Source organism: Cajanus cajan, chromosome 8, assembly GCF_000230855.2.
Source record: "Cajanus cajan strain Asha chromosome 8, NIPB_CcT2T_4, whole genome shotgun sequence".
NCBI classification, from domain to species: domain Eukaryota; kingdom Viridiplantae; phylum Streptophyta; class Magnoliopsida; order Fabales; family Fabaceae; genus Cajanus; species Cajanus cajan.
This window is the reverse complement of record NC_138524.1, coordinates 10,568,629-10,581,752: the sequence shown is the minus strand read 5'-3', so window position 1 is coordinate 10,581,752 and position 13,124 is coordinate 10,568,629. Positions and strand designations below refer to the sequence as shown.

Below are 13,124 nucleotides of genomic sequence, written 5' to 3'. Positions count from 1 at the left end.
AATTGAGTTGAATACTTAACTGGATAAAAACTAGATTAAATGCTGAGGTAATATTTTAACGTGTGAACTAGGAAGCAATACATAAATAAGCTGGCTATCTTAATTCAACCTGACAACTAATTATAAATCGTATTATGAGTGAAGATCGAGATATTTTAAGCAAACATACACAATAACCACCAGCAATTAATTAATGCCAATATGGTTTTTGCGAATTACATGCTTGTCAATTTCTCCATGTAGTTAGTGGTCAATAATAAACAAACATACAAGTGCAAAGTACGGAATATATATGATAACCATGGAAACCCCTTTGTGTCAAGTTATAATAATTAAAACTTGATTTCATAAATGAAGTACTTATCATGATTATTCCCTCAGAAAACGTGCCGGATGATTATTTTAATTTATGCCTACATCTATGTACATAGGTATGGTCATGAGCATTTATGGCACGTGACATGTTATGCTACTTCCTCTCAGGTGGAAAGAAAGTGGAGTCACCAAAGTGGGTTGATGCTTTTCACCATCCCATTAATTGAATGGAAAGATAATTTGCTTGTTATATCATATGTATTATACTCTGTGGTTATGGCAATACTTATTCTGTTAAATTTCTCTACTTATAAATAAACCTTCTCAATTTGTACTCTTCTTATGGATATAATCATATGAAGTGTAACCCTTTAATACCACAAGCACACAAAGGTGGTTATCTAGTCAATAATTATGGTGGTGATGATTTTTTCATTACCTGGTTGTGGCCATTATTGATCACCAAACATTGTCCAAGCTCTATTATGGTGCATTATAAGAGGGAATATATTCCAGAGTCTTCAAAAATATCTGCAGCAAATTTTCTCAACTACTAAAAAAATAAAATATAAAAGCTATGCAATTATTTTGTGGCTGTATGCTTCTATCAATTGATAATGCCTCTATCTAATCGATCATAAACTCGAAAATACTACTTGCACACATATTTGTTTTCGATTTTTTGCCCTAGAAATTTGTCGATTATTCTCCATCACTCTATAACTTCTATAACTAGATTATTCATTCCCCCCTCCTACTTATACGGTATGTCAATAACATTAAATATGAGACAAAATAATTCAACTATAAATGTGAAGATTATTTAACTCTGAAAGAGAGATATGATATATACACTAAAAATAAAAGCTTGTTACATGCATTATGTATGTAAACACACAATATCCACGTACACACGCGTACATGCGCCACACATATTACTAGTAATTAACCAATTTTTTTTTTTTTAATTTCTGTCACGAGAAAACTCTTCACACTAGCGATAATATCATATCACAAGGGTTAAAAAATACCCATGGTAGAGAAAAAGAATATCACAAGGATAAACTTGATGGCTAGCTTGTGACCAGGCAGGGCGCATTAAGGTGGTGGAAGTGGAACATTATGCAGTATTAGGCTATGTTGGTGCACTCCCAATGGAGTGATCTCTGCTCTGCTATGGTACACGGAGTACATTTACCATGCCTCATCCAGAGGAAATGCTAAAGATATAAAAGAGAAAAATTAAAATATAAACACAAAGTGCGTTCAGAGTCTATGGTGATCACCACAGATTGAATATGCTAAAGTGCGGAAAAAGTAGAAACAGTGTAAGACAATATACTTCTACTGCTATGAGGTGTCTTCCACTATACTTCTACTGCCAAGAGTTTTTCAAAACTGAGAAACAAAAGTGCTTTTATTTGCAACCGAGAATGGAGAACCTATATGAGCTTTCATTATATACCATATATCACGTCTGTTCATAAATAATTAATCTCCTACACTTATCATATCTAAATTATAGAATATTACTCAAGCAACATAGAGTCAGCGATTAAAAACTTCACCCATCACCTTCTTAAAGGACTAAAATCTTATTCCGGTGAATATATCTACTATAGTGGTGCTAGAAGTGAAATTCTTTAATAGAAATTTGCTAACTTTCAATTTGACAAGAACAATCTTGAGTCAAACTGAAATTATTGAATTTCAATTAATTATTAAGTAAACACTGATGTTTAATTTTAAATTTTTAATATATATTATTAGTTCCCTACTCATTAATCTTGAGAGTATCATCTCTTAATTATCATTTTATGTATAAAAAAATTATATAAAAAAAACTTCACCCATCTTTTAAAGTGATTGATTTGATAAATAGTTTATACAATTAAATAACTCGAGTGGTTTGTATTTTTATTTTATGATGAATTCTGACACCGTTGGATTATTAAAGAAGAAAAAAGTAACTAGGATCGAGAATTAGATTTTTAAAATTTTTGCAGGATTTAAAAAAGCAATATAAAGAGACAAAGTGAAACGAAAGAACTTTGTACAAGAAATAATAATTGTTTGCAACAAGTTATTGCCGTTAATTATTATATGGGTTTTAACTACAGGGACCTACACACCGGCTTCCACGAACAATGACATACTAAGATACAGATAAGCAGAAAATCCCGTGTCATAAATTCCATTGAATCAATAAGGACTTGTCAGTTTCATTAAAAGCTTTACCTTACTATCACTGATGTTGTATAAGACGAAATACAATAGTTGAAAATGATAGTAAGTCACAAATTATTATATATGAGTGGCCAAGTCCTTAATTACAACCTGATGTTAACTTCCTAGGGACCCTCTAACCCTAACCTTTAGATGTCACTGTTTTTCCAATGAGATTGAAGACAATAATGAATTGGATTAAGTTTAAGCCTCTCCTACCATGATATCCATTTTTAATATAGCATTATTCATATTTGAAAGTGTTTTAAAACTTTAACTTAAAATTTAGGTCCTACACCTACTTAACTCCTTAGTCCTTACATATATATTATATTCTTTTTATAACAAAAAGATTACAGCTAGCTACCATCATCATACATAAACTTTACCGCATTCTTACCACTAAAGCTGTACTCCAATATCATTTTTCCAGATTTTACCATTCAAGTGGATGAGTTCTTATCTTACCTTCCTGATATGTCACAGAAGCCAAGTGTCACAAGCCACCAGTTTTTTGCATTTCAAAGCTTGTGGGCAACTTGCAATGCGTAACACACTATCCACACACGTATAGAATGCACCATCACTATCAGTTTTTGTCGCATAGCACCAATATATTTATTTTCTTTATTGAGAGGGTCCATGGCTTTTCCACCTTATAGAGTTCAAACCCATTTTTGAAAGCAGATATGTCTTTGTACTCTAACCGTACAAATAGCTAATGTTTATTGCATTAAAATATATATTATTCTCCATGTTTTCAATCGGGTGCTTTCTCATCCCTCACTCTATAAATAAACATAGAAGGTGGCTGGTTGGAACCAAATTAAGCATTAAGTGCCTTGTTACATATTTTGTTAGTTCATAATATCTCCGTGCTTTGTGACTCGATCATTTTCTTAGTTCAAAGAGAGATGGCATCTCCAAACACAAACCAAGAGAAAGAAGGGGTAGTCGGTCGAGTATTGGCCTTGCCAAAGGTTGTTAAGGAGAAGGTGTTGGGCATTTCTAGGTTAACAAAAGAGATAGCACAAGATGATCCTAGAAAAGTGATTCATTCAGTAAAAGTTGGTCTTTCAATTTCGATGGTTTCTCTATTCTATTACTACCAACCATTATATGAAAATTTTGGTCTTTCAGCAATGTGGGCTGTGATGACTGTAGTGGTGGTTTTTGAGTACACAGTCGGTATGTATGTTTATGTATGCATATTTTAATTAATTCATTATCATACTAATTTATTTGTTTTTTTATCTAACTAATTAATATGTATATATTTATGTGACACGTTTTTAGGAGCCACTCTAGGAAAAGGTTTGAATAGGACAATTGCAACGTTTGGAGCTGGTGCTCTTGGTGTTGGGGCTCATCACTTAGCTAGCCTATCTGGAGCAACAGCGGAACCCATATTGATTGGCGCGTTTGTCTTCGTGTTAGGTGAAAAAAAAATTGCTATATATATAAGTCAATAGTAATAAAATATAATAATACTTTAAAAAAAATAAAAGGCCAAAAGAATAAAGCCCTAGTTATTTTTAGATTGTATAACTATTTTGATTGTTATTGTGTTTTTTTTTTTCAGCTGCCATAGCATCATTTATAAGGTTTTTTCCGAAAGTGAAGGCAAGATATGATTACGGGATGCTTATATTCATCTTGACATTTTCTTTGATATCCGTTTCTGGTTTTCGAGACGACGAGGTATTGGAAATGGCACACAAGAGGTTATCAACTATTATTATAGGCGGTTCAGCTTGTGTGATGATTTCCATTTTTGTTTGTCCTGTGTGGGCTGGTGAAGAGTTCCATTATTCCACTGCTAACAAGTTGGAAATACTCAGCAACTTCTTGGAAGGTTAGATTTTCATGGATAAAATCATAAATTGCATTTTTTATTATTCATAGAAATTACAATAATGAAACCCAAGATTTTGCACATATTGTCCTAACTTCCTTTTGCTACTAATTAAATTGACTCTAGTAATTCATTCATAAATTACATTTGCCCAAAGCTATGAATGACTATGTTTATAATATGAAAATGGAAAACTTAAGTCATATATAACTTGTTATATTTTACAGCTTTTGTGCGGGAATACTTCAAAATATCAAAAGAAGGAGAATCTGAAGATAATATAGGAGATTCTAAAGATAAGGCATATTTAGAAGGTTACAAAAAAGTTATTAATTCTAAAAGTAGCGATGACTCTCTGGTGAGTGGATTTTGTATATACTCATCAGTTCTTCACCTAAATGAAAATCTCATGCACATGTCTCATGTAATTTTCTTCATTATGTAGGTCAATTTTGCAAGATGGGAGCCAGGTCATGGAAAGTTCAAATTTCGTCATCCTTGGGACCTATACCTCCAAATTGGTGCCTTTTCTCGCCAATGTGCATATCGAATGGAAGCTCTAAATGCACACCTTAGTTCTGACATCCAAGTATACATCTATTCATCATGAATATTATTTAACTTCCTACGTCGACAAGTAAAATATCATTAAATAGTAATGGCATGTGAAGGAGAAATTATGTTATAAAACTACTACAATATATTTAAAGTCTCAATTAATCTCCATGTAGATTAAGATTTTTAATTTATAAGAAAGAGTTAATAACACTAATTACATGTTATGTGACGATTGGGTGTGATTATGATTATCTTGGACCATATAATAATTATTTTGTCTACATTGGCAAAACAAGCAAATAATTTGATTCAACTATTATCATTCTCATTTCTAGAATTATAAAATGAGTTTGCATGTATTTGAATATAAACTTTATTATGGACCATGATTACATATATATTGACATTGTTAATTGCTACAACCTTTGTAGGGATCCCTTGAAATTCATTGCACCATCCAAGAGCTATGCTTGGAAATGAGTTTGGAATCTAGCAAAGCTTTGAAGGAACTAGGATCATCAATCAAAACAATGACTAGGTCATCTTCTTCAAATAGACATGTTGCAAATGCAAAAGTTATAGTGAAGAGCCTCAAGTCATTATTCCAATCAAGCTCATGGAATGAAACAGACCTTTTATCACTTATACCAGTTGTGACAGTGGCCTCACTACTTATTGATATTGTCGAATTCACAGAGAAAATAGCAGATTCAGTTAATGATCTTTCCACCCTTACACATTTTCGTATTGAAGATATAGATAAATCTCCAAAACCAAAACCATCACAATCTTCAAATTGTGAATGCATTGAATCGAGTCCTAAGACTGATAGCCTCCAACTTGTTATTCTTGTTGAGGAGTCAATGCTAGCTCTGTCAGAGAGTGAAAAATCAAACATAGTTTGACAATACATAAAGGAATGTAATAATCATCATTGCTTCAAAATTGAATTAAAATTATTCACAATAAACTAATAGTGCATTACATTATAGTGAGCATTCAGAAGAGATATACCCTGGTGTTTCTTAGACCATGAAGGGTATCTTGTGTACAATAATGTAAAAATCGTATTGTGAATTTCAATAGATTAGAGACAAACACTCTCATTTTACTTTTCTTGTGTGACATTAACATCATGTTAATATATTTTTTGTACTCTAAATTTGAAACTGTTAATCAATCTCTATTTTACTTAATTATTTGGTCCATAATAATATCCTTTTCTTAAAACATACCATAATAATAAAAAAAATGTTATGAATATACTCTTTAACACATTTTTCTCAACACACTCTCTATGATTGTTTAAGATAGTATATTTATAACTTTGTATGTATAACATTATAATTTATGTTGATATTTCTATCACTAGAAAAAAATACATATAATGACATACATATCTATAATGACACAATATTTGTCATTAAGAATTACTTTTATCTATACTATAGATACAATATTTATTAGTATATGAAAATTCCTCATAGTTTTCAATCATCTAATCCTAATATGGTGTGTCGTCTTCGAAAATCATTATACGATTTGTAGCAAGCACCTCAATTTTGGTTTGCCAAGCTTGTCATTGCTTTGAAAGAGTATGGTTTCTTACAATCATGTGTTGATTATTCATTCTTTACTTTTTCTAAGAGTGCAATTCAAATAAATGTCTTTATGTATGTTGACGATTTAATTATTTCTGGGAATGACGTCATTGCTTTAACAAATTTTAAGACCTATATCAACACTTGTTTCCATATGAAGGATCTCAGGGTACTTAATATTTTCTTGGTAACGAGGTGGTATGTATTCCCAAGGAAAATTTTCTTTATCAATAAAAATATTCTCTTGACATCATCTCTAAGACTAGGCTTTTGGGTGCCAAGCCTATCTCCTTTCTCATTGAACAAAATCATCGACTAGTACATGCTTCTAAGGTTCCTTTGTCTAAATCAAAATCTTATAGGCACTTAATTGGTTGTCTAATTTACTTGTTTGTCACTCGTCCTAATTTGGCATACTCTTTCATATCTTATCACTGTTTCTAAAAAAACTAAGGCAAGAACATTTGGAGACAACCTTGCATGTGGTTCTTTTTTTTAAGGGCTCTTTTGGACAGGACATCTTACTACGAGCTAATAACTCTCTCTTTAATAGGTTAGTGTGATTTAGATTGGGTCGTATGTCCTCTAACTCATCGTTCTCTCACGGGTTGGCTTGTGTTCCTTGGTCATTCTCCAACTTCCTTGAAAACCAAGAAACAACAAACAATAGCTCGTTCTTTAATTAGTAGAGGTTGAATATTGCTTTATAACTTCTATTACTTGCGAGTTGAAATGATTGAAGGGTCTTTTCCTAATTAGGCATTCAACACCACCGTTACTATTGGTCTATATTGAGATAGTTAGTTGGCTTTACATATTGCATATAATCCTATTTTTCATGAACAAACAAGACACATTAAAGTAAATTGTCATTTTGTTCATGAAGTTATCCAAGATGATACCATTCTTCCTTCTTGTGTTCCTATTACAGTTCAATTGACCAACACATTTTTACCAATTTCTTGGGTATACGAGAATTTGAGTTCTTTCTATTCAAGTTGGACATCCTTGATCCACATGCTCCAACTGGAGGGGTTATTAGGATATTCTCATGTACTACCATATATTATCATCATGTATATAATATTATGATATTTAGGCTTGATATATATATATATATATATATATATATATATATATATATATATATATATATATATATATATATATATATATATATATATATATATATATCGAGCCTAAATATCATAATATTATATACATGATTATGATAATATATGAGACTATCCCAACACATCCTTACCTACCATTTTGATGTATCAAATAAAAATAATGACTATATACCTTAAAAGTTATACTAATAGTAATTTTTAATTTGTTAACTATGTAAAACTATTTATATTGACAGTGTTTGACCATTAAACCTTTGAAGGATCCATTATGATGAGTTTTGTGTCACTCTTTCTCTCTCTAAAACATAACATTTTTCCTTTTTATACGAAATTATATCTCTATTATAAACTTTTAGTTCTTTTATGTCTTTATGATGTCACATCTTAGACTTTTTCGACCTTCACTCACTTACGCAGTCAAACTACCTTGCTTAACCAAGCTTTCAAATCACCTCCAAACAATTGCTCTAATATCTCCATGACTCTTTTGACTAGTTTTTCTTTTCTATGTTCTTCCTATCTCTAACAACATCAAAGATATCAAATAAATTAAAAAAATAATGTGTAAATAAACTAATGTTGTGAGTATCAACTATAAACACACAAGTGCAAAGTACGGAAGGTGAAAACCATGGAAACCCCTTTTGGGTCAAGTTATCATAAATAAAAACTTGATTTCATTAATTAAGCACTTATCATGGTTATTCTCTCTGAAACCCAGGGTGATTATTTTAATTCTGCCTACATGGACATACTAGGTATGGTCATGAGTATCTATGGCACATGTCATGTTACTTCCTCTCAGGATGAAAGAAAGTGGAGTCACCTTAGTGGGTTGATGCTTTTCACCACCCCATTAATTGAATGAAAAGATAATTTGCTTTCACCAACCAATAGTGTCATATCATATGTATTATACTGTGTGGTTATGGCAATACTTGTTCTCTTAAATTTCCGTACAAAATATAAACTCCTCAATATTTATTCTTCTTATACATACCACATGCACAGAGGTGATTAATTATCTAGTCCATTAGTTATGTTGGTGATGATTTTTTCATTACCTGCATAGTTGTGGCCATTATTCATGCAACATTACCCAATCTCTACATTGGTGCATCATAAAAGGGGAAATATTCTAGAGTCTTCAAAAATATGCGTGGCAAATTTTTCCAACGATTACAAATATAAAATATAAAAGCTTCTACAAATATTTTTGGCTGTATGCTTCTATCAATTGAGAATTTGAGATAACCTGTACTTAAAAAATACTACTTGCACATATGATTTTTTTCTTCTGGTAATATAGGTCGATTATTCTCCAACTCTCTATAATTCTTATAACTAGATCACCCAATTTTTTACCCTTTTTATTCGGTATCTCAATAACATTTAAATAGGAGACAAAATTCTCAACAATAAATGTAAAAAAATATTAATTAGACACTAAAAGAGTACAGATATGTACATTAAGAATTTCTTTTCTCTGCTATTCATCAAAAAATATATATATACATTAAGATGAAAAAAAAAAACTTGTCAAATGAACTAATAGGCACACACATGTCACAAGTAAACAGGTAATATAGCGTTCTTCACCTTTGACCATCATACATATGGATATTTATAATTTCCATAGTTTTTTCAAAATTTATAATTAATAATAATGGGTATTTTATTTGATAGCTAAATATTTATTGCATATTAAAATTAGTATTTTAATAAAAATATATAATTGAATATTCAAAATAATCATTGTTTCATTTTTAAAGATAAATATATTGATAATATTTTAAAATGTAACACGGATATTTATATCTAAATTTAATAATTATTTTATTTTATCTTATTTAATTGTCATTGGATGTACTTTTTAACTTTATAATCATAAATATTTATGTTTACTTTGACATGTTAAATGTTTTGATGATTTGAATTTTAATTGTATAAGATATCATTTTTATGTATTTATCAACTTTGTATAAAATTATAATTTATGTTGATATATTGTGTGGTTTTCTTATAACATAAAATTTCTATTTAATTATTCTTTATTTGCCTATTAAAATACTTTAACTTAAGTATTATTTTAATTCATCAGAATATGAATTTTATATTATAATTTCAATTAAAACTATCTTATATAGGTATAATTTTTCTTAAAATGTTTTATATTAAGGTAATTTTGTATATAAATTTAAAATATAGTTTAAATGGAACATGATTCATAGATTAAATAAAGCTAGTATAAATTTATTTTACAATTTATATGACATTTTTATATTATTTAATATCTCAAGCATGATCATTTCTGAAATGGCCAGGAAAACTCAAAGATTTATGTTATTAGTTTGATTAACTTTTAAATATCTCAAAAATATTAAATCAGATTTAAATTATAAAATAATCTATATGTTTACTATGTAAAACTTTTACATACTCTCATCTAATTAGGGATGTGAACTAGTTAGGCAGGGCAGATTCAGATAGTAACCTCTTGTGATCTGTCCTATGGATTAATATTAATCATGTTTTCATTACTCATATTTGTGCAGGTATTTGTTAAGTGGATATTCATGAATTTTTTTAAATGTCCACAAGTATTTTTAAATATTTATTTTATAAAAAATTCAAAAATATTTTAATAATAATTTTTATTTATTCCAATAATTTCTTTAAAAAATAATTATTTAAAAGTTAAAACTTAAATTATTCAAATATTATACATTATCTTATTATTTTAAAAATTTAATTTAATTGTTAAAATATTTTATTTTTAAAATTTTTAAAAAAATTAACATGTAATTATGTAATCGAATATTAGCGAGTACAGATACTATGATGCTTACACTCACTCTGTTAACATATAGATATAGAGAATACTCATACCCATTATTTGCATATATTTATTTACAATATTCATTTTCTATTCATAGTGAATTTTATCCACGAAAACGGATTTTTTTTACATCCTTACATTTTATTTGAAATTATTTTTTATAATACATTATTTTTTTATAAAAATCATACATAATCTAATTTGTGATTAGTTAGTTAACTGAGTAACTCAGCCATTAAGATCTCTCTCTCTTGGAGCGAAAAAAGAGAAGAAAAAAAAAACTCAAAACTTACCCGAAAATTAATTCCTCATCAAATTAGAACTAAATTCATCATGCCTAATAAGTTATAAAGAAACAAAATATAACTGGTGACTTTAGTGATCACTAGTCTAGCTGGGCATAGTTGTTTTGTGATAATTGATCGATAAAGATGAGTGAGGTATTGATGTTATTATGACTAACAATTTTCAATTCTATTTTTTAATGCAAGTGCGTTCAGACTTTATAGTAACCACAGATTGAAAATGCTAAAGTCTTAGACAAAAAGTGGGGTTTGAGGTGTCTTCCACTGTACTTCTACTAGTTTTGAAAACTGAAAAACAAAAGTGCTTTATTTGCAACTGACATTATGAGCTTTGATTTGTTATACCATATATCACTTTAGTTCATAAATAATCTCCTCCACTTATCATATCTAAATTCTAGAAGACTGTAATATAATTGATTACTTTACTCGAGCAACATAAAGAGTCATACTTTTTCAATTTCATGCAATTAAAAACTCCACCCACCTATTGTATCTAGTAAGTGATTAATTTGATAAAAATAAAAACAAGAACACAAGAGTAAACGTAATGCGTTTGTACCTTGCTAGCTTGTTGCGTGTTGCATCATGGATGTTGACATGTTGTCCCCCATTATAACTTGTAACCCACCCTTCTCAACCCTAACCTAACTTCATTTCATTTCATTAAAGAGAATTTTAATAATTTTTAATCATATTAAATGCAAACCAACGTGCAAGAATAATTACCTCAATATTGTATTTTGACTTTGAGATTTGTAAGGAGCATCTACATCACCTAAACTAAGCATGATGAATGACATACTTTAAAAGGGCGTCATACCACATTAGATGCCAAATATAATATGAACTTTTACACATTTCAAAGTCAAAAATGGTTAATTTACCATGTCGATCATCTTCCTTTATTTTTATTTAAAAAAATATTTATAACAATAAATATTTCCTCTTATGATTTTCATTTTCTCAAGATAATTATACCTTTCAATAATGAACTATAAAACATAACCCCCTCACAGAAAATGTAAGTTGTAACTATTTTTGTATTATTCCTTAGTCATTCAACTGTAAAATGAACTCCTTTTATTTAATTTTATTTTTTAATTAAATATATGGAGACATGTATCTCTTTCTCTCTAGTAATAATAACAACAAGAAAAAAAAAGGTTTAATTTCATTTTTTTCACTCATGTTTCACAAAAAGAAATAATAATGTAAAATTTAATGTTAGTGTTACATTTTTTATAAATAAATATTTTTTCATATCGTACAACACAATTTTATTAATTAATTGGGTGACAAATGTGCAAAATTTTTTTATAAAATGTACAAATTTAAAAGTTAAATAGAAAAATGTGAAAATTCAAAAGTTAATTAAGGTTGTGTCTAAGGCAACGCGAAGAAATAAGGCTTTCGCCTTATGCTCCTATTAAAACTTCTAATTTTTTTATATTATTAAAAATTATCTTAATCAAAATTATTAAATGATCTATTTTTAATATATTATTTATAATTAATTTATTCGTATGATACAATATAAATATATGAGGAGGGTTCAAACGACATCGGTGTAACTTTTACTAAGTGTTACACCACTCAATAACTTTATATTAAATGTGAATTTTGAAAATCCAACCGTTAAATTGAAAGTTCATATCTCTTAGATCATATATATCAAATTTAATATTAATCTAAGATGATTTAATACTTCATGCTCATAAAACAAAATTGACGTAATATATACATTTCAAAATATACTAAAATATGAACACTTTGATTACCTTCAAGTTGTTGTTCAATTTTAACAAAATTTGGTATATATGATCTAAGAGATATGAACTTTCAATCTAACAGTTGAATTTTCAAAATTCACATTTAATATAAAGTTATTGAGCGGTGTAACATTTAGTAAAAGTTACACCAATGTCATTTGAACCCTCATCTAAATATATATATATATATATATATATATATATATATATATATATATATATATATATATATATATATATATGTGTGTGTATGTATGTATGTATGTATATGTATGTATAAAAAATATTGTTGTAAATCATGTTAGAAATATTATTATTCATTTAAAAAGTTATAGAAAAAATGTTTACACTTATTTGAATTAAGTATAAAATTTAAATTTCTCTAAGAAAATATATGATCAATAAAAAAAATAGTAAAAATAAAAGTAATGAAATCACACGTTTAATTAAAAATTATTTCATTTAGATCTAATAAAATATAATTAATTATCTTAACTTTTATTATTTTGCGTACATATCA

At 28.5% G+C, this 13,124-nt stretch overlaps 1 protein-coding gene across 1 annotated transcript; it reads left to right on the top strand.

The window, feature by feature from the left end:
* The first annotated feature begins 3,234 nt into the window (after positions 1 to 3,234).
* Positions 3,235 to 6,079, top strand: LOC109799023 (aluminum-activated malate transporter 2). The gene is made up of 6 exons (XM_020359497.3): positions 3,235 to 3,729; positions 3,838 to 3,978; positions 4,124 to 4,396; positions 4,624 to 4,754; positions 4,842 to 4,985; positions 5,386 to 6,079. The coding sequence occupies exons 1-6, from the start codon at positions 3,456 to 3,458 to the stop codon at positions 5,857 to 5,859; spliced, it is 1,437 nt and encodes a 478-aa protein (XP_020215086.2). The 5' UTR covers positions 3,235 to 3,455; the 3' UTR covers positions 5,860 to 6,079.
* The last annotated feature ends 7,045 nt before the right edge of the window (positions 6,080 to 13,124 follow it).